The sequence below is a fragment of the Acanthochromis polyacanthus genome, chromosome 18 (genome assembly GCF_021347895.1).
Source record: "Acanthochromis polyacanthus isolate Apoly-LR-REF ecotype Palm Island chromosome 18, KAUST_Apoly_ChrSc, whole genome shotgun sequence".
NCBI classification, from domain to species: domain Eukaryota; kingdom Metazoa; phylum Chordata; class Actinopteri; family Pomacentridae; genus Acanthochromis; species Acanthochromis polyacanthus.
The window spans coordinates 4,148,707-4,167,464 of record NC_067130.1 but is presented as its reverse complement, the minus strand read 5'-3'; the positions used below and the strand labels follow the sequence as shown (position 1 = coordinate 4,167,464).

The window sequence follows — 18,758 nt, the reverse complement described above, 5'->3', positions numbered from 1 at the left end:
GAATCCGACCGGGCTAAAGCTGTTACAGAAGCTGTTTGTTGTGTGTTTATAGCTGCAGACATGAGGCCATATTCCGTGGTGCAAAACACGGGGTTTAAACATGCTGAACGTGCTTGAGCCACGCTAGGAGATCCCATACCGCGACACTTCAGTGAGAATCTCTCTCTTTTTTTTTCTTTTTTTTTTGCTGATCCGAAAATTGTTCCGACCTCGAAACGATCCGAACCGTGAGTTTTTTGGTCCGTTGCACCCCTCCCTAAAAGTAGTTTCAGACACTGTATATTTCATGATTAATATGTAGAAAATACATTTGGGTACAACCATTATTAAAATAAGAAGGCACACGTATATTATTGATCTGAAGTACTTTATTCAGACACATTGTTCACATCCTGAGCTGATATGTGTCTGAGATGCTACCTCTCCATTAAATAAGGTGGAGTTCTGTGGCTTCCACATGCAAGTCAACATAAAGAGCTGTTATTGCAGGTTTTCTTATGTTAATGCCTCCAGTTTGTCGGGCATTAACTAGGAGGGCAGATAATCTATCCACGGGATCTCCACTGGCACCCTTGATTGTCTTTAGGCCTCCCGTGGGGCGACAAGAAGGAATCTAATCAGTCCCACTCAAAATAAATACTGTTAATTGAAATCAGGGCAACTCGTTATTAGTAATTTAGCCGTGGAGATAGTTGAGATAGTTGTTAATCTAGTAAGAATCCTAACGCTGTGCACTCCAGTGAAGTGGACTGTATGAATGGAGCCGGAATGGAGAGGTGATGTTTAATCAGATTACTGCTGGGAGAGAGGGAGGACAGGGGGTGGTTTGGTCGGAGGGGGTGTTATAGAGGCAATCTGAGGGGGTAGGTAGAGGCAACAGAGATGCTGACACACACACGTCGCCTGCAGACACACACACACACACACACGTTGCAGAGAGAGAGAAACGCAGATAGACAGTGCAGACAGGCAGCTCGCTGCGTCGAAAAGTTTTGGGTTTAAAACTTTTCTCTGGAAAGTGCAACTAGTCGGTGCAGCTTTCTCCCCCATATCAGGCTCTCATTCAACTCAAACCAAGAGGAAAACGCATCCAGATCAACCCTGACTTTCTATTTTTGGCTCCAGGTGCTGACGCGGCGTGGTTGGACCTGTTGGCTCAATCTGGCAACTTTTGGAACTATTGCGCGCACAAATCCCGCGGAAGGCAGTGCAAAAGAGGAGGAAAACCGTGGAGAATTGAGCCTGGCCGGCAGTGAGAGGATGATGTGACCCTGTGTAAACTTCCACTGACCACCTTCTTCTCTCCCTCAAACACACGTGAAGCGGCGGCGCTGCGTCCAGGAGGCTCAAGTCAACATGACTCTGCCCGGCGGTTTGTCGGATACTTGTCAGCTCATTTTACGTGACCGCACGGAGCCGGAGCTGTGGAAATAGGACTTTTTTTCCCATGCTTTCTGGGGAATAGTTGTTGCAGCACGTTGTGGTGAAGCAGAACCCGGGCAACCCTGCGCAGTTTGGAGAGAGAGAGGGAGCGAGGGGAGCTACGATGCGGGGCACTCTGGGCGCATTCATTCAGTCCTGTCTCCTGCTGCTGGTCCGAGCAGACCAGTGGCGGCTCAAGGACTCGGCCAACTGCGAGTTAAATAGGAAAGTAAGTTATCAAGAGAGTGATTTTAGTGATGAAGTTTGCATACAAATGTAAAGTCAACTGTGCGTTTTATCTGGACATTTGCGTATTTTACTCATCCATGAAGTTTGGTGTCAGTGAAGGAGCCTTGAAATGGCATTTAACTTATTTTTGTCTACATGACATCCTGTTTAACTTCCTACATTAGGGGCAAAATAGTTGGAGCAACTTCTCAGTGCACTTGTCTCACTTTTTGACCTGCTTTTGCATGTGTAAAATCAACTCGATTTCTTCTATACTATCCCGAATGCTGCACTCCCTAAAATCTGGAAATCATTAAAAAATAAGACTCAAAACCCAAATGTATTAAATTTATAGTCATACTTTAATTAATAATGGCATACTAAGTGAATCTATCAACGCTGATTATTATTTTTGTGTAATTTTCAGCACTTGTTTTGTGTATTGACATTGTCTAACATGTCTGTCCTTACATTCTGTGCATCCACATTTGTATGCAAGAAAAAAAGCCTTCACATTCAGGCTTATTCTGTCCATTTCTAATGTATTTAACAAAATGCATCCAAGCACTTGTACAGAAAACCATAAACCTTCTGAATTTCCCCTTAAAATCCCCCTTTTAACAGAAATAAACACGTGAAAGTATAGATTTCTGGTTTTGTTAGACTGTTTTGTGCCTGCACTGATTGCCTTTCAGTCTCTCTTTGGTTAGTTTTGTTTTAACTCGTGTTCCTCGCAGACCGCTCGAGGTCAGATGGAGCAGCAGCAGGAAGGCAGCGGCGCGTAGTCTGACAATCACTGACATGTGTATTGTTTGTTTGGCACTTGGGCTCTAAGTGGCCTGTTAATAAGTCATTATCAGTCTGTTAGCAGTGTGTCTAATAAACAGCCTCCCACAGACAAAGAGGGGGTTGGTGTCAGACAGCAATAGTTGTAATGTAAAGTTAATGATGTGAAACAACTGTAAATTCACCCCTCTGACTCTCTGACATGAGTTTTGTTTCTGACTTGCTGAAATGCTTAGTTAAGACATTTAAATAGAGAAAATAGCAAGTATTTTGATATTTAAGAATCACAAGCTGGTTCTAGCTGCTGAATTTTAAGAATACTGCTTTTCTTTGTTTTTATTGTCATAAACTGAATATCTTTTGCCGAAAACAGACTGAAGATGTCACTTTAGGCCTTGTAAAGTTTCCGACATCTACAAAGCCTTTAATTGACGCCCTTCTAACATCATCTTCATCCTTTCCTCCAGCAAACGGACCTAAACTCCTTCCTGTGGACGATCAAACGCGATCCTCCCTCATATTTCTACGGTACGATCCACGTTCCCTACACTCGTGTTTGGGACTTCATCCCTGAAAACTCCAAGCAGGCCTTCCAGGAGAGCAACATCGTCTACTTCGAGCTGGATCTGACGGACCCTTACACCATCTCAGCCCTCACCAGCTGCCAGCTGCTTCCTCAAGGTGAGAACCTGCAGGACGTCCTCCCCAGAGACATTTACAGGAGACTCAAAAGACACCTGGAGTACGTGAAGCTCATGATGCCCTCCTGGATGACCCCCGATCAGAGGGGGAAGGGACTCTACGCCGACTACCTCTTCAACGCCATCGCCGGGAACTGGGAGAGGAAGCGACCGGTGTGGGTGATGCTGATGGTGAACTCGCTGACCGAGGCAGATATTAAGACTCGAGGGGTGCCGGTGCTGGACCTGTATCTGGCCCAGGAGGCAGAGAGGATGAGGAAGAGGACGGGGGCTGTGGAGAAAGTGGAGGAACAATGCCATCCGCTCAACGGGCTGAACTTCTCCCAGGTGAGTTTTACTAATCGGAGCTCAGGTTGCAGATTTGCCTGTTTGTCCGTCACTTCATCTCAGCAGACTTTGTGTTTCTGCGTGACCCGGACACCTAGAATGTTGTCATGAAATGCGAAATCTAGAATTATGGCTGTGTCAGTGTCTGGCATTCAGATCTCAGTAGAATTTCCTTGCAATCTGCAGCAGAAGGTCCCAACTTTCTCACACGAGTGAAATCATCTGTTTGGACACTGCGGCATTTTGATAATGTCAGATAAAATGGACATCACTTCCTCTAGAGTCGATAAGGGTTTGACTTTTTCTTGATCAGAAATGACAGATGCAACATTTATTGAAAGCTTGATTGGCTTTTATCTGTCATTATTTCTAATAATAGTCATGTGGGTTAGGTTAGATTTTCTGTTTAGTTTTTTGGTGGTTGGTATGATGAAAGTTTGTTTTTTGCTGATCTTTAGGTTAGATTGAGTGAAGTTTAACCTATTATATTGTGCAACCACACTTCAATGATGATGGCAAATGAATCATATGTAAGTATTGGTTGAGTTTTGTGCATGATTCAGGATAACAAAGATACAAAAAGTTTGAAATAGAGAGAGAAATTAAAATTTTCAGGGGAGCTCATGTTGCATTTCATAGCATTTGTAGCCATTGTTGTCTATGTAAGTCCATGTATTGTTGAGATAAACAACAGCGGATACATTTGAAGTGTTGCATCAGGAAACCCCACTGTTTTATTGCTTTATATTGACAGGCATCAGCTGTCTGTTGTGTTGTTGCATTCAGTCTCAGGTTGACTTCCAAAGCTGGACAAGTTTTAGCGATATGTGAAGAATCTAAATTATTGGATGAGCTGTTCTATGTGTTTGCTGGGGGAACAAATGATTTGTCAAACTCCCGCAGAAACTAGAGCTACTTTCTACATCTGCTTTATAATTGTACGTTTTAATGCCAAAGCAGTGGAAGGTTTCCAAAGTGAACTGAGATTTTTTGACAGTGATAGATGCAGTTGGGTAACTTTAGCTAATATAAATCTAAGAAAGGTAAAAGAAGTAAATCTTAGCTAATGTTGGTGGAGATTTTTCCTAAAACTCGATTCCAGTTCATTCAGCAGTCTATCAAGATTCTTCACATTCAACTTTTCACAAGAGGTTGTTTCAAATACTGCACTGACAAAGTACATCATATTCCACGACTGTTACAAGAAGAGCAACTTAACATTTAAATAACAAACATGTTTTATAGCTGGAAACCATAAAAATCTATTGTTTTAGGAGGTTGGCTTTGTTTTGTGAGGAAAAAAGTGGTTTAATGAATGAATGCAGAAGCATGTAATTACACTCAGTGAAGACAGAGAGTGGAGCGCTGGCTTAGTGTTTATCACAGCAGGTAATTGTACGGTTTGTATCTCCACACAGCAGAGACAAGTTGATGGTGACAGGCTGAGTTGGATTCTGTGTTTCCCGTTACGATGTAGATGCATCGCAGCAAAGCAGTTTCCTGAACCCGAGGCTGTCATTGAAATTCACACAGAAAGGTTGCTTATGTTTGAACATGTGACGTGTAGCAGCAGCTTCTCATGAGCTTCCACAGGTTTTAGTCAGGTTTTTACATCTGGGGAAAAAAGAGCACAGCAGTGGTTCCAGAGTGGTGCTGAGTTTAACATGAATCCATATTGGGAGAAATTAAGACACGCACTGCTTTAAATGAATTTGATGGGTTCTAAATGACACCTTTGAACACCTTTGTCACTTTAGTTGGTTGGAACTTGTAACATTTCCATATTTCTTTCAACAATTGCATGCAATTACCTTAATGGAAACACACCCATAAGATCAGTACGATGTAGGATGTTCTCAGGTATTATGAGCAACGGAACAACTTTTATATATTGCCATGTCTACATTCATTACTGTTATGTCTGAACTAAAGAAGGCTAATTAAACTAGAAATATTTTGTATTTCTAGGCCAGAGAAAGGCTTTAGATGCATTGCTGTATCCGTAATTAACCTCCAGACCAGTACATCCAGGTTATATTCAATTCAATTTTATTTATATAGTGCCAATTACAGTTGAAATTGTTCCAAGATGCTTTACAGAACCATAAGACTAAATTCCCAGAGCAGCTTTAAGGTGACGGTGGCAAGAAAAAACTCCCTTTTAACGGGAAGAAACCTTGAGCAGAACCCAGCTCTTTATGTGGGGGACCCATCTGCTGCTGGTCAGCTGGTTGAGAGGGACAGAAGAGGTGGACGGGGTGGGGGACGAGGAAAAGTGTAACACACACTGATATATATGCATGATCAGAGTAAAATAGATGATACATACAAAGTACAAACCAGCACTGAAACTGATTCATAAGTTCACTGTTATGGTGTGCGGCTCTGGCATTAACTATAATGTAGCTGGTAGTAAGATACAAACAATGTGTAGATGAAAATATCAAGTGTCTTGAGGGTGATGGAGAGTAGACTGGTGGAAATGGGCAGCTGGAAGCAGTGGGGTGGAGGAAGGTCAGCATCTGCATCCTACAGTAGACATGATGGAGACTTAAAGGCGCTTTTCTACTAGCACCTGCTCGCCTCAGTTTAGGTAGTTTTCCATTACAATTGAGTACCACTTCATCTTGGGTGGAGTCACAAAACACTCACCGTCGTCAAACATGGTCGCCAATAATGCAGCGGTGGAGTCGAGGCCACTCTCCCTCCTGTTTCTTGCCGGTCGGTGCCCGTAAATGGCGTCCATCTGGCTAAACCACTTCCAACACCTCTGGTTTGACCCACTCCGACCGTTGTGGTCCTTGATGGACCGATTGTCACTTTTGAGGTTTTTCAGCTTGTCGTGACACTGCTTCATTGTCCTGCTGTATCCGTGGGCGGCCATCTGCTCGGACACCTCCTGATAAACTTTCTCATTGCGAGTCACATCGTCCAGCTCCCTCTGTGTTCTTTGGTCCACCACCAACGACACGAAAGTCTCGACATCTTCATTCACCCACAGTACAGGTTTCACGTGTCGTCACTCCCTGTCCAATCGGTGGCCTGCACTCTGTAGACGTTACAATATCGGCTCAGCTCACTTGGAACCCCAGCCGAGTAGGTGCTAAAACGGTACCAGGTACTACGTCCTAATAGAAAACTTCACAAGCTGAGCAGAGTCGAGCTGAGTAGATGCTAGTGAAAAGCGCCACAAGCCAGTTGGTGGGACAGAAACCACAGATCAGAAGCATCAAGCTCTCGGACCAGGGACACTCGGAGTGAGGACGCAGGGAGAAACGGAGTGAAAGCAATGCCATAATGGTATATATAGTAAATGCATAGGTAGTTAGAGAAGGGCTCAGTGCATGGAGGGAGGTCCCCCAGCAGCCTAGGCCTATAGCAGCAGAACTACTTCTGCACTATGACTGCTTCCTTAGTCCGAATGGTTCATCCACGTTGTGCTCCAGATGTCAAATGACGTGCCGCTGCATGATGCACTTGGTAGGTTTAGCCTCAAAACTCTTTATTTTTTTCAGTAAACTCTAATCTGTCCTGCTGTCGAGGCCTCACCTCTCCTTAAATACGATACGTCAGCTCAAGACACTAAGATGTGTAAAACAAATGACAAAGACCAGAGGTATGAATTCAGTTTTTTTTCCCAACAGGGGCCTCTTTCCCCCTTTTTCCCACCGCTCAGTCAAGTGGAGAAAGGTGTGGTGTTAATAATCAGCTGTGCAAACATTCAGCCGCTCGCTTCCCTATGTCCTTTGTTATTAAAGAAAAATGGATCTTAATGACTCAAGTCTGAAATCGCCAGAAAAAAAGAAACCTTGTTCCTCAGACTAGTGCACTTTAGTCCCCCTGTCTGCCTGCCTGCCTGTCTGTCTGTCTGCCCCTCGCTGACCCTTTCAGCATTACAAACACGGCTCAAAGGCAGCAGTCACTATGAAATCATGTTGCATATTATAGAGGAATTTCTGCTAATGCTGCTTGGGAGCTAAAGGGATTACACTTGACCACTTACCCTAACACCCAGAAGCTTAAAGTGTTGTTATTCTAAAGCAGGCCTTGTCGGCCCTTCAGACTGTAAGTCTCTTCATAAAGTCACCTAACAGCACTTTTATTAGCATTCTATAGAGGGAGAATGGGGGACGTCCACAATCCCGGAGTGTATATATAATCAGTCAGATGTAAAATCACTGATGACTTTTGTCATTTGTTTGCACAGCCAGTTAAATAGAAATCATGCTCCCATGGCAGTGTTTATGTCCTGATAAACACATGGAGTGTGAGTAATAGTTAACAATTAGTTTGAGAGCAGATTTTTTTATCTCCGCTCAGTGGAGATGATTATATTAGCTTGTGCTTTTCTCAGATGTAAGAATTTCTTATTTTAATCATTTTGAGTATTTTTGGATGACTTGTTTCTGACGCGCATCCTCTTGTGGTTGTGCAGAAGCAAAGGAAGATGTGTTGTTACACTGCTCAGGTTTCTCTTGTGGCGGACTGCTGGATGTGCTTCGACTGTAATGCCCGAGGCTGCAGCCTGCATGACGTTTCTTTGGCTTCCTTCAAGTATGACCGGCCTCTTTCTAAAGCTTTAACCCAGCAGTTTATTAACCGAAAGAGACTATTAGAGAAGGAGCGCGGGTGGCTGAAATTGGGTTTGTCAACAGATCTGTGAGGAGAATAAACCTCCAGTCATCACAGCTTTCATTGAATTAAGTCCACAAAGCCTCCAGAAGGCCCAACAATGAATTCTGGTGTCCTGAAAACAACCCCTATCCTGACACCGCACCAAAACAGCACACAACTTGGCACTCCATAACTTCCACACTCAGTTTCAATCTAATCAACAGCAGCTCGACAGACGCCTTCGCCCTGCTGGCTTAAAGCAGCCCGCTTAATATTGCAGGAAAGCTTTTTGTGTGTGTGTGTGTTGTTTTTTTTTCACAGTTTTGCCGTGTAGTTGAAAAGGGCAATTCCATTTAAAGTCTTTTAGCTCAACTCAACTGTAAGATGTCCAGATAGAGCGCGATGAGTGAAATACGCGCTTGGTGGAACAATGCTGCCGCCTCAGCTGCAATTCTCGACTGAAAGAGATGTTTAATCAGGCTACGATTGGAGGAGCACATTTATGGTTGGTAATAGTCTCTGTAATGTTTTTGCTGGCCATTTGCATCTGGCGTGAAAACAGATCTTAAAGTTAAATGAAAATAGATCTGAAGTAATGAAAAGTTCTCTCTGCCGTCATACTCGTCCTGCACACAGCTCGGATTTTAAACAGAGCACAAATTGATTTTTCGAGGATTTGTTGCCACTGTTGATACAGACAATCTCCTCTGCAGTGAAACATCTACTGCTGATGCTGCTGATTGGATGAATGCTCCAGTAGCTGGGCCCAATCTTTGTTTCTAATGTCCGCATTGAAAAATCATGGCGGCTCCTCTGGAAATGTGGTGAAATTTTGTCCTGGGAAAGTTTGTTTTTTGGGATTTCTGTGAAGGTTATGAATAATACCTTTGTCTTCTGTGTTGGCCAGGACATGTTTAATCTCAGCAAGGCTTTTTTAGTTGTTAGAATCTGTTGAATCGTCCAACTTCCAGCTGACTGTAGTTGCAGGGTCAGTATATAATTGTGGGACTTTTTGTAACACAGTTGACATTTTTGCTGTTTTCAGGTCTAAACCCAACTATAACCAAACACCACATGGCATTTTCACAGAAAGATTCTTCTAATTATTATATACACAACTGAGTAAAATTGAAAGTTATTTATAAAGATATTGTAGTAAACCTGTTGACATGCCATAAAAAAATCCACACTTGACTCACACACTACTTTATATTAAATAACTCAGAAAGCCTTGGAGTCTTCCAGTCTTTTCTTCAGGAGGAAATGACATCATGTGGAGCAGGAATTAACACACTTCATTGAGGTGTTTTTATAACGGGGAACTTAGTTGAAAGTGATTTCTGGGACACAGATACAACTTATTTTCCATATAAAATTTGATCTATTGGCAAAAAAGCAATATCTGTCATGATTATCTCAACTTAATAAAAAGAACACAATCAAAACAATTTCAGATTATATATTTTATTATTGATTAGCTAATTAGAAGGTTGTTGTTTATTAAATTGGGATGATTATTTAGTTGACATTTAAGTGATATCTAGTCATTTTTTTTATTTAAAAAATGAGACGCAGAATGTCAAATGAGACACAAAATGACAAAACAGAGACAGAAAATGACAAGAACAATATACAAAGTGACAAAACGATACACAAAATGACAAAAACGGGACACGGAATGACAAAACCGATACACAAAACCCGGAGCAGGTCGTGCGATCTGGAATTAACACACTTATTAAGACAGTTATTCATTTGACATCTTAGTGATATCCAATCATTTTTTTTTATTACGTGATTGTTTCCATAATAAATAATTATGACATTTGTAAAGACATGATCATACTGAACATAAAAACATTAGGTTTTTTTTAAACTTTTATTAAAAATGTGTGCAAGATATATCCCATGGACTTCAAAAATCCCTCAAATATATATATTGACCCTGCAGATGGTTTCTAGTTGTTTCTCAGCAAACTGGTTCAAAGTATGAGTCAAATCCATCTGAGGCTGACTTGTGCATATTTGCTCTAAACGGCTCCATTCCTCGGAGAGGGTGGAGGTATAATAATCATTTGAATGTGGATATAATAATGCACATTGTTGAACAATCTCACATCAAAACTCTCATATTGTTGCAATATGAGTTTGGAGAGCTTTGAGCGAGATCAGATGTGTATATCTGCACCACTGCATGGAGTGGCTGTATTTGTCAGATTTGGAAATATTGTTGGACGCAGCCTTGACCTACAAGCAATTCCTCAATGCCTGTGATGACGGATCTCAGATGTCTTTCTTTTGTCTTTGTCACCGTCCCCAAATTAGTCTTCAACACTGTTTTCCCATCTGACAGAACATCAGGTCTGGACATTGTCTGGGGTTGCCCTTGTACCATCAGGTCAGACGAGTTCTCACCACTGGAAATACTTTCGTTGTCGAGGTTTGGCGTCTGCATAGAGCATGCAGGAGACAGGACGTGATGCAAAAAGGATGTTGGTTCTTACTTTGGTCGTAACCAACCTAGTCTGTCTGATAGTTTCACTTAGACGTTTTTGCTGGTGTCTTTCTGCGAAATACCCTTTCTTCTTCCCCCTCTATTTTTTTCCACTGGTTTTCCACATGATAGAAGCATCATCAACGTTCCCATTCGCTCCCTGTGAATTCCCTGGACAATGACCTGCTCTAATTCACATCGGAGTTCATTTCACAATATTAATCAGGCTCTGTCCTATGGAGCTGGCACAGTAATGTCCAACTGAGTGGGATATTTTCACATTCAGCTCCTCCCAGTAATGTCTGAGTCGGTTCAAAGTTGCAGTGTGTGTTTGAAAGCAGCTCGGTATTAGTAAAGCACCACAGAATATTGGTTCTTACCTTTGTGTGACTATATTTCCCAACACATGCATCACTTAATGCATTTAAAAATGTGGCTGGGTTTTTCTTCCAAGTGATGTGTCCATTTTTGCCTGTCAATATAAATTAAGCCCATTTAGCTCATTATTTTCAAACCACAATGAATTATACTTTCTTTTGTCAGATCTCTAATCTGGCTAAGCATGACTGCTCTTATTCTTGCACGGTGCCCCTGGTCTTTTGAAGAGCGGGCTCAGCCTTGCCCATTACACTAAGTGAGCTTGTTGAAGACAACAATAGCCGCATGAAGGCCGGCTTTCTGTGTCGCTGTTGTTGGAAACCCACGGGACATTCCACACCTCAGTGGAGCAGACCTGCTAATGAAAGTGTTGTTTCTTTCCTCCCATCACTGGGGGTAATGGTGCATGGAGAGGTGATGAATGCAGGTCTCAGTGTACGTCTATGAGAACAGAGAAGGAATGTTTGAAGCCCATTTGGTTCATTCATGAGCAGAAGAACAAGGAGAGCTGAGATGCAGACTGAGATCAGTAGAGGGGCCATTAGGGAAAGAAGGCGTGACTCCATCTCCGTTAGAGGTATCATGACGCTACCTCTGTTTGACAACCTCCAAACCTGCAGCTGTGGTGTTTTCCTTCGACTTGGACTGACAGACTGCAGGATCTCACCAAGTGAAATCTAATGAAATCCAAATAAAAGCCACATTGATGACAGCAGAGAAATGCAAGTTTGTCAGAGTGGAAATACAGTTTTCTTTTGTTTTGATGGAACATTTCACTTCTTGCTACACTTTCACTTATCCCATCTCTTCCAACTCTTTTGTGTATCTTTTTCTTCGCCTGGCGAGAAACGTAAGCTATCTGTGAGGAATTCCCCTAACCAAAACCAAACCTAACTTTTACCTTATGTGAGGATGAACATGGAAATGTTAACCTCAGTATCATATCTTCTTGGCTGTCTTTAATTTAGACTCCATCTGTTGCATCCGTTGCTCCCTGTGTCCTCCTCCTTACATAACGCCTACTAGAATTTACTATTTAAAGGTTCAGTTCCAGCGTTTTTAAGACAGCTCCTCAACCTGTGGGTCAAGAAATATTTTCTGCACTCAAGGAGTAAGGTCTGTTCTCAATTACAGCAAAAACGACCGAGTTCTCTTGGTAAAAGCATGTAAACTTTAGCATAAAATAAACCCAAGTACAGTTTGTTCTTGAATCAGCAAATTTGTGGGAAAATGTCTCCTAGCATCATTCAGATCTGGGAGGTCACACAGGAGCAGGCGGCTCACTCCGGATCACAACTCATTGGACGGAACAGACGCTGTCACAAAGCGTGAGCATCTCAGGACTCCCACACCCTGCACTGTCCTGATCGTAATGACCGCTAAGTGTGCTGGTTATGTAAATTCTATTTAAAGTGGAAAATGCACACAGCAGACAGTACAATGGCCATCCTTATTTTCCAGCCCAGCATGGGCAGCGCTTTGGGCAAGCTGCCACTGATTTCCAGAGTTTGCCCACAAAGGAAAATCTTTCTCAATCCCCTGTGTAATGAGATTAGATGGCAAAATGAGAATGATGATGAGGGTGTGTGTGTGTGAGTGAGTATGCTTGTCTACATGAAGAAAAAAAATTAAAACATGCTAAGCGGCTTAGCTTAGTGCAAATGCTGAAAACAGCTTGGGTGGCTTTGTTCTGAGGTAACAGAATTAGCACCAGCAGCACCTCTAAAGCTCTCTAATTAACCTGTTATAGCTTGTTTAATTAATCTGTACAATTATTAGCATGAAGTGTGAAAAGGGCAACTTCTGGTTATAGTAGGGTTGATACGCCAGTGACTATAAAGGCATAACCAGGTTGCAAAAAGATGAAAAGGAACATGAAAGTGACAAAAACTGCACTTCCTCTGATGGCCACTTGGGATGAGTCAATCCCAATAGACCCCCATGTTAAAATGCCAGACTTAACAGCAAAAATAAACATATTTACAGCCTGGTACAAAAACATTTTGGCTCTATAGCTAACTGCTATATTCAGTGAAGCTGTATGAAGGGTTATATTTTATGTGACTCATCTGTTTCAATTATATTAAGTTTTAAAGTTCAAGTGAAGCATAATTAGGGGAGAGACCACTTTGACTGCTAAGATGGCGACGATCAAAACCATCTTCTTCAGGTTCACTTTCTTCAGGTAACTTAAAGGTGAAATAATGGAAGATTGATGCATCCTTATGTACAGTGTATGTACACAAACCCTTGTAAAGCCACATACTGTCATTCACATGCATTGAAAACCCAGCTATAATTAGTAATTGCTGTGTTTGTGAACAATAGATGTGCTATTTGGATGATTTTGTTCCCACTGCACACAACAAGGCAATTGTTTTAGGTTTGCAGCACAAATCTCTCTTAGCAAGAATGCTAATTTGCATATTTTCCAACATGTTCAACTGCTCCTTTAAGAAAAAATGGGCATAGGAAAATAGTTTTGGTCTCTCTCTAAACATGGCTGTGTGGGGGAGAGAACATATGCTTGCATAATACATCTGTATATGCTGTGTATTTATGTATGTGAACTGTTTTCAGTGCACATATGTGGAATGCTCAATTCACATGTATCATGCGTAACATGCTTTTCTATTCAACAATGACAATATTGGGGTCAATATATAATTGAGGAACTTTTGAAGTCCATGGGATATATCTTGCATACATTTTTATTAAAAGTAAAAAAAAAAGTAATGTTTTTTTATGTTCATTATGATCATGTCTTTACAAATTCCATAATTATTTATTATAAAAACAATCACTTATCAAAAATGACTGGATATCACTAAAATGTCAACTAAATAACATCCCAATTTAATAACAACCACCTTCTAATTAGCTAAACAATAATAAAATGAGATTATTCTAAAATGGTTTTAATTGTATTCTTTTTATTAAAGCTGCTGTCCGGAGTTTGAATCGCAGCGTCTCCCAAAACACTGTTGGTCCCTCCCTCTGATTTCGCCCCTTTATTTGTGCACGCGCACAGTACATGAGAGAAGTGCCCGGAGTGCTGCAGCATCTCGCCTGTTTTGCTGTTTTCCCCTCTTCTACATTTAGTACATTTAGTAAATAATAAAGGAATTACGTTAGAATGCTGTATTGAGTCTAACTTGTCCTAATACCAAAATAACATGAATCTGCTAGGACGAACTAGTAAAGTTTCAATATGTGATTACACTCGTGTATCCCTCTCGATGACGTTGTTTATCAAACTTAGTGTATTTACGCGTGTATATGTGTTAGATTGTTTATTTATTTCTATCTAGAGTTCAGAATTGCATGACTCCTCTGACGAAGAGTATGTCCCAGACGCCCCAACATCTTCCTCCAGAGGTCGGGCATCTAAACGAAGCCGTCAGGCGGGCTATGGAGGCCGTGGTCGGGGAGCGAGGCGAGCACCCCGAGCCAAAAAACGTCCTGCAGTCTCTTGGCCTGACAAGCCGTGGGATTGGTAACTTTTCTGGAAGTTGCTGAGCCCTGATGCTCTCTCCTCCACAAGCAAAACAAATGTGCGCGCGGTTGCGTAGTGCGTAGCTCGCCCACCTCTGCATGGGCTTGCTTGCTGTGCGCGTAACCGTTGATTGACAGCATGACAAAGCTGAAGCTCGAACTTGATTGGTCGGCAGCGACCGGCGCTTTTTGGAATAACATGGGGGTCTATGAGAGGAAGGCGGAGCTCAGGAATAAATTTTCATATCGCGTTATACTAACTTTATATTATAGTATCGAACTAGACGAACACATTTAAGCTTTGTTAAAAAATGATACATAAATTGAAAACAAACGGAAACTCCGGACAGCAGCTTTAAGTTCAGATAATCATTACAGATATTTCTTTTTTGGCAATATGTCAAAGTTTATATGGAAAAAAACAAATTGTATCTGTGTCCGAGAAATCTCTTTCTACTAAGTTCTCCATTACAAAAACACCTCTCCAGGAAGTGTGTTAATTCCAGATCACATGACCTGCTCCACATGATGTCATTTCCTCCTGAAGAAAAGACTGGAAGACTCCAAGGCTTTCTGAGTTATTTAATATTAAGTAGTGTGTGAGTCAAGTGTCAACAGGTTTACTACAGTATCTTTAACTGTAACGTTCAATTTCAATTTTACTCAGTTGTTCATATATAATATTTAAAAGAATCTTTGTGTAAAAATGCCATGTGGTGTTTGGTTATCGGCAGCCATTCTGATTTTAGGCCTGAAAGCAGCAAAAATGTCAACTATGTTGCAAAAAGTCCCACGATTATATATTGACCCATTACACAGCAGTAGACAGGAAGCAAATCTGATTAGGTCTCATTTGTCCCACTGTAAAAAAGCGCCGTCCACTGTCCTTTGATTCGACGCAGAAAGGCCTGCAAAGGTGAAATGTATATGTACACTCACATGGTCACACAGCCAGAAAAATGACAAGAACAGCAGTACATCTTAACCTGTAGTTAAATTTATTAAGCTCATTAAGGTTTTCTTTAAGTGGAAGCTGAAAGCTCTGCCAAATAATTGTCTTGGCTTTAAGAGTATTCATTTGTTATCCGGACAGATGATGAATCATGTGGACGTTTTTAAACGACTGATGGAACCGCTATGCCAAGGAAACGTCATCATATGAGCTATTAACGGGAAACATGCAGAGTGCTGTGCATTAAGTTCAATGAGATATTTTATTATGAAATATAGTTCATGCTCTCATAGTTGTCCTGTGACATAAAATCTCTGAGTTGCTCATGTCTTGCAGTGCAGCTGCATATTTAGTCTCATTTATATTGTAGCAAATGAATTGCATTCTTGAGTTTTTGATCTGAAAATAGTTTCCAAAATTATTTATTATTCTGCTTCACTCAACTTTCCATATTTAACTACAGCATTGGGCGTGTTTTCCAGTGTGTATATGCTCATAGAATTACATATATGTGGTTATTATTGTTTGTGTGTGTAAGTGTTTCCATGCACATGTACATTTCTGAACTTGTTTAAAGAGTTCATGTCGGGGTATGAATGTGTAGGCGTGTGTTTATGTGCATATACAGCGTTAAGGTTGAGTTTCCAACGTGTCCTCACAGCTACCTTTCAGTCCACCGGTTTCATGTCACACTGAGGTGCTTGATTTCCTCCACACTGTTGACCAAACAGTCCCATATTAGATGTCTGGCATTTCCTCTGACATTATCTGTCCATCTGTCTGGATACATGACACCGGAGACAAACATGAGGAGCTCCTGTCACTTTCGAAACCTCCCCCTTTTTTCCCCAAAAGCCGTATAGACATAAAATCTGTCAATGAGTCACTGAACAAAGGCACGAGGTAATCAGACTGCAAACAGCACAAATTGGAATGACTTTGGATTGATTGTTATCACTTTTAGAGCAAAAAATTAAATGAGGAGCCATTTTTAGTCTCAAACCAGGTGAGGGGAATGCAAAGCTTTTTCTTTATGAATTGCTGCATTCATTTAAATCCACACAGATGAGAGGTGCACGAGTCCATCCCATGAATTTCTGGTTTTAAAATGATGCTGTTAACCTCTTCACTGATTGTATATTCAAGTGTCCATGATAAAACCAGCCTCTGTTGGTCCCAGCATTTCTGAATAAATTACGTTTTCTTGTAACTCCAAATTATTACGGAGATTCTGTTGTACTTTTTTTTGCCAAAAACTTTATGTATGATCATTAGAAAATCTTGTCATGTTGAGAAAGAATCATTTTACCAATGAGATTTCCATCCCTATGCAAATCCAGCCATTTCCATTGTTTTGTTTTTTAAGTATATTTGATGGAAAGTGGATCGGATGCAGCTCGATGGTGCCAACCGTGTGCCAAGAAAAAGAGCTTAGATCTCTGAAAGTCTATACAGCAACACACTCGCATGGTGTAGAGGTTGACTTCTGGAGACTGCCGCAGGCTTTTCCTGGTTGTGTAACACAAGTATCTGCAGCTCAAATGGGGATTTAATAGCTTGTCTCTCTGACTTAACAGCAGGTCATGAGCGTTTGTGTGCTGCTCGGGAGCCCCATGTTACCAACATGCTGCAGTCACACACACGTTGGATAACTCAGAATGGAACACGTCTGACTTTTGTCGTTTGTCTCATGTTTTTGTCGTTTTGTGTTTCCTTTGTGTCTTGCTTCTGCTTTTTGTCTTTGTCATTTTGTGTCTTGCTTTATTTGTTGTTTTGTGCATCGTTTTTGTCATTTTGTGCTTTTTTTAATCTCGCTTGTGTTGAATACTTTTTGTCATTTTGTTTCTCGCTTTTGTCATTTTTTGTCTCATTTGTGTCATTTATGTAATTTTTGTCTCATTTTTGTCGTTTGCCCATTTTTTTGTCGCTTTGTAACTTTTTTGTCGATTTTTTTTTTTCATCTCTATTTTGTTTTTGTGTCGTTTGTCTAATTTTTTTGTCATTTTTTCTCGGGTTTAAGGAGCAGCTAAGATAGAAAAGAATAAACCTAAAAAAGCAAGCTAATTATCATAGAGGACTGGATCTAACAGCAAGTCACAATCTGCATTTTTCTTCACCTCAGGCAGATGATTTGCCACAAAAAGTCAGAGTTTATCAGCTAGAGTTGAATTATTTGTTGCATAGTAGATATCTTTAGGATGAGGATTTTATTTTGCTCTTAAAATCCGATCCATTTACTAAAGTCAGGGCATTTTTCGGTCAAGTTTATTGTTTTTCATGGCAGGACTTTTGCCGTTTCACGGTCTCACAGCAGGGTATTTGTAATAATAGCTCAGTAACTACTTAAACCTCATCTGGTAATGTGAATTTCTGGCATATCAAAGGTGTGCTATGTTGACGGTGATACAAAAATGTTGGTAGGTCTGACCGAGTAAGATTTCCATTGACACTTTAATGGAAAAGTGACCAGGGTGCTCATTCAGACATAAAGCAAACACATTTGTATGGTTTCAGATGAAATGGAGACGTGTAAGAGGGGCTGTTGTGTTGCTTGTTATTTATTGCTTGTTATATTTTGTCAGTTTTGCCTTTATAGAGGCTTGTTCAGGAACCTAAAGTCAGTAAAATATCATCTTTGCAATTCAGTTAATTCATGCTCCTACACCTCATGTTTGCCTTGATTAAACAAATTTTAGTTTTGATCCCACAGAAAACATTTTCACTGTAAGATCAGCGCCGATTTTCTTCAAACATGCTTCTGTCATGACGTTCACAGTCAATCCTTTGCGCTGCTGCACCATCTGTGAATTGTTTTAATGTGCGTATCAAACACTCAGTCCGTTAAAACAGAGTATTTCTGATTAAATGCAACTTGCAGCATTGCATCAGTTGGCCAGCGAGTCCGAAGTAACACTCAAGTTAAACACAGTTCATTAGGATGAATTAATCACTGCCTTGATCTACTCCCAGGATTAATGTGTAATAAGTCAAATGAGACAAGTAAAAATAACTCTGAATGTAATTACAGATGAAATAACAGATATCTGTGCCGCTGCTTATTTTAGCAGGCAGTTTTCCATCCGCCGTTCCAACATCTGATTATGAAGCCTTGCTGAGGATAAACAACGCATGTAAAAACACTCAAAAAATGTGTTTGTGATTCTAGTATCTTGCAGTGTGCCGTCAGCTTCATTTAAATAAGAAAAGCTCAGCATCTACAAATGCACTAAACGCTCCCATAAATAAAGCTCATGTAAGGTCTACGCAAGAGCCCTGAGAGTCATTACCATGCTAATTTTAATTTGTTTGCCGCCCATCATTCCCTCTATTGTCGTGTAACTACATATTTTTGCAGGCTGAG

General features: G+C 41.0%; 1 protein-coding gene across 1 annotated transcript in view; it reads left to right on the top strand.

Annotated features, from left to right (window-relative positions):
* The first annotated feature begins 869 nt into the window (after positions 1 to 869).
* trabd2a (TraB domain containing 2A) overlaps positions 870 to 18,758 on the top strand; it is an 80,241-nt gene continuing 62,352 nt past the window's right edge. The window contains exons 1-2 of the mRNA XM_022208069.2: positions 870 to 1,651; positions 2,904 to 3,464. Coding sequence (XP_022063761.2) covers positions 1,547 to 1,651; positions 2,904 to 3,464 — 666 coding nt within the window. The 5' untranslated portion in view covers positions 870 to 1,546. The remainder of the gene's footprint in view (positions 1,652 to 2,903; positions 3,465 to 18,758) is intronic.